Source organism: Penaeus japonicus, unplaced genomic scaffold (genome assembly GCF_977035675.1).
Source record: "Penaeus japonicus unplaced genomic scaffold, GWHDUDI00000001_assembly GWHDUDI00000022, whole genome shotgun sequence".
Classification (NCBI taxonomy): domain Eukaryota; kingdom Metazoa; phylum Arthropoda; class Malacostraca; order Decapoda; family Penaeidae; genus Penaeus; species Penaeus japonicus.
Window position 1 is genome coordinate 26,817,142 of NW_028234424.1, and position 2,500 is coordinate 26,819,641.

A 2,500-nucleotide genomic window follows, 5' to 3' on the forward strand; every position below is an offset into this window, starting at 1 on the left:
AAACTCAAGTCGACGGAATCAAAACAGAGATCGAGAACCCAAGTTATTTTGATGAAGTTCGAAAACAGATTAATCTTGATACTGTTAAAAATGATTTTATTCGTTCCGTCTTTTCTCCGTCATTGTTACCATGAACACTGGAAAAGTAATTTTCATACAGAATATGCAGTCAGCAGAAAGCCTCTCACTGTAAAAAAAATCAGTCAAATGAACAACAGTATATTGAACAGTTCAGGAAACATCAAAGTGGACCTAAAAAAAAGATACACACGTAGAGCAAATATTGTAAACCAAGTAAATATTGTCGTCATTGCTGTCATGGCTCACCGAAGGGCTCTCCGTGGTGCAGCAGCGCCTCGTACAGCTGACCCGACTGTTCACGCGGATGGTACAACTCCCACCCAAGTTCACCCGTGTACGATATCCGCATCGCCGTTGTCTTTACCCCGGCCAAATCAACCTGTTCAAGGAAAGGTTCAGCAGAAAATAATCATTATCTTCATAAATTTTGAAAGGACACCGGAAATACATTTTGTTAGGGACAAAAATACAATTATTGATAGACTCACACTGACACACTGCATGAGCGAGAGCTTCATTCAGAAAAAAAATTGAAGATCCCCTGAAATGACTTCCTTACCTCTTTGGACGAGAAGAATGGGAACTTCCCTTTGAATTCGGGTGCGAGAGTTGCAAGAATCTCCTTCGACTTCGGTCCGGCGATGCTAAGGCAACCCATTTCATCAGTGCAGTTGCCGAAGCTTACCTTCCAGTCGCCGCGGCGGGCGTAATCCTGTAGCCATCTGTTGGAAATTTAACTCATGTTCCAGTATATATATATATATATATATATATATATATATGTGTGTGTGTGTGTGTGTGTGTGTGTGTGTGTGTGTGTGTGTGTGTGTGTGTGTGTGTGTGTGTGTGTGTGTGTGTGCGTGTGTGTGTGTGTGTCTACGCTAGAAATTCGTCAATGAAACTGATATATTTCTGTAACCTTGACTTGTGGCAATTCACAGTAACGATGTTGTTCTTCTTCACTGTCCAAGAATTCATGTACATCTCTCTATTTCATCGACTTTAACGAAGGGAACTTAGCTAACGTAAATACAAATTTTCCAACACAGTATGTGAACAATGAATTTCTCTCAGTAGTCAGCAGTAAAATCCCCAAACCGACCTGAGATCGTGCAGTTCGGAACCAGATCCGGTGATGATGAGGAATGTGTCGTCGTGGGTCCTCGTGACGGTGAGCTCGGCGTAGACGTGGCCGGAAGGAGACAGCACGTGAGTGATCACTGTTCGGCCTAATCGGGGCACGCTGTGGGTGTAAAGGGTCTCTTACTTTACTCCAGTTTACTTACTTCTCTCTCTCTATTTCTCTCTCTCACACACAGTAAAGAGCCAGCGACGATCTCACCGAGCAGACGTTTTTTTGTCCTCTCTCATGAGTTAATGACCTGACCTTTGATTGCCTGATACAGACGATTAGGTCTTTCTAAATGTCAGTTAAGTAGCGAACTAGCGAGTGACTCAGTGACCTGTTTTGGAATAAGTAGTCTGTTTTACGGCGGCTCAAGTTAACATTGTGAGGTCGGTTACTATTTGTTCGGGATATGACTACTAAGGTCAGTCCCGAATATAAAGAATATATCAATTATTAACAAAACAACAACTCCGAGTGTGACCGTGAAATATATTTTTTAGAGGTCCTACAAGACCAGTGGGTATGGCGTCGCCTATAAATACAGGTGGCTTTTGCCTGCAACTGCAAAGCATCGATCAACAAAGATTATCTTCAAGAACACAATTAGATAATAGCAGAACGAAAAGTAGATATAATTGAAGATCTGAATTCAGGATACGGGGGAATAAAACTCCAGGATCACCGATAGTCAAATCCCCAAGCTAAAGCAACCCATATCATCAGTGCAGTTGTCGAAGCCTACTTTCCGGTCGCCACGTCCGCGGCGGGCGATCATCTTTGAGCTCAGTGTCCTTTAAGAAGAAAGTACAATAGATGTCGTGGCGAGACCCAAGTGCCGGAAAGGCAGAGAGACATTGGTAGCAGAATGGACGGTGCCTGACCTTCCCCCAGAATAGATCTTGGTCCCTGGGGCTTACTGTTCTCTGTGGATTGACTACTATTACCCGCCTGCACGACGTTGCTACAAATGCCAACGTTGGGATCACGTGGCCGAAAAGTACAGATTAAAGGCCTGCTGGTGAAGGATTTAGAGTAGGAAAACATACATCTAGGAATACTGATGACTTACTTACAAATAAATTTTCGCTCCATTAACGCAGATCCAAAATCTCGATAATGAGCTGCTCACATCCCAGATAACTATACATATATACTTAAGTAACAAAACAATGTAACCTAGATCATAAAAAAGTCGCGTCCCCTGAATCCATATGATAATAATCACGAGTCACTATCATCATCCTTGGAAAAAGAACGGCTTCTTTACTGGAACTGTTCCTGTAAGCTCTT

General features: G+C 42.7%; 1 protein-coding gene across 1 annotated transcript in view; it reads right to left on the reverse strand.

The window, feature by feature from the left end:
* The window catches only part of LOC122247004 (dimethylglycine dehydrogenase, mitochondrial), a 25,061-nt gene that overhangs the window by 2,475 nt on the left and 20,086 nt on the right, over nucleotides 1-2,500 (reverse strand). The window contains exons 13-15 of the mRNA XM_043005929.2: nucleotides 1,184-1,324; nucleotides 641-803; nucleotides 328-460 (exon numbers count right to left, since the gene is read on the reverse strand). Of these exons, the coding sequence (XP_042861863.2) occupies nucleotides 328-460; nucleotides 641-803; nucleotides 1,184-1,324 (437 nt within the window). The remainder of the gene's footprint in view (nucleotides 1-327; nucleotides 461-640; nucleotides 804-1,183; nucleotides 1,325-2,500) is intronic.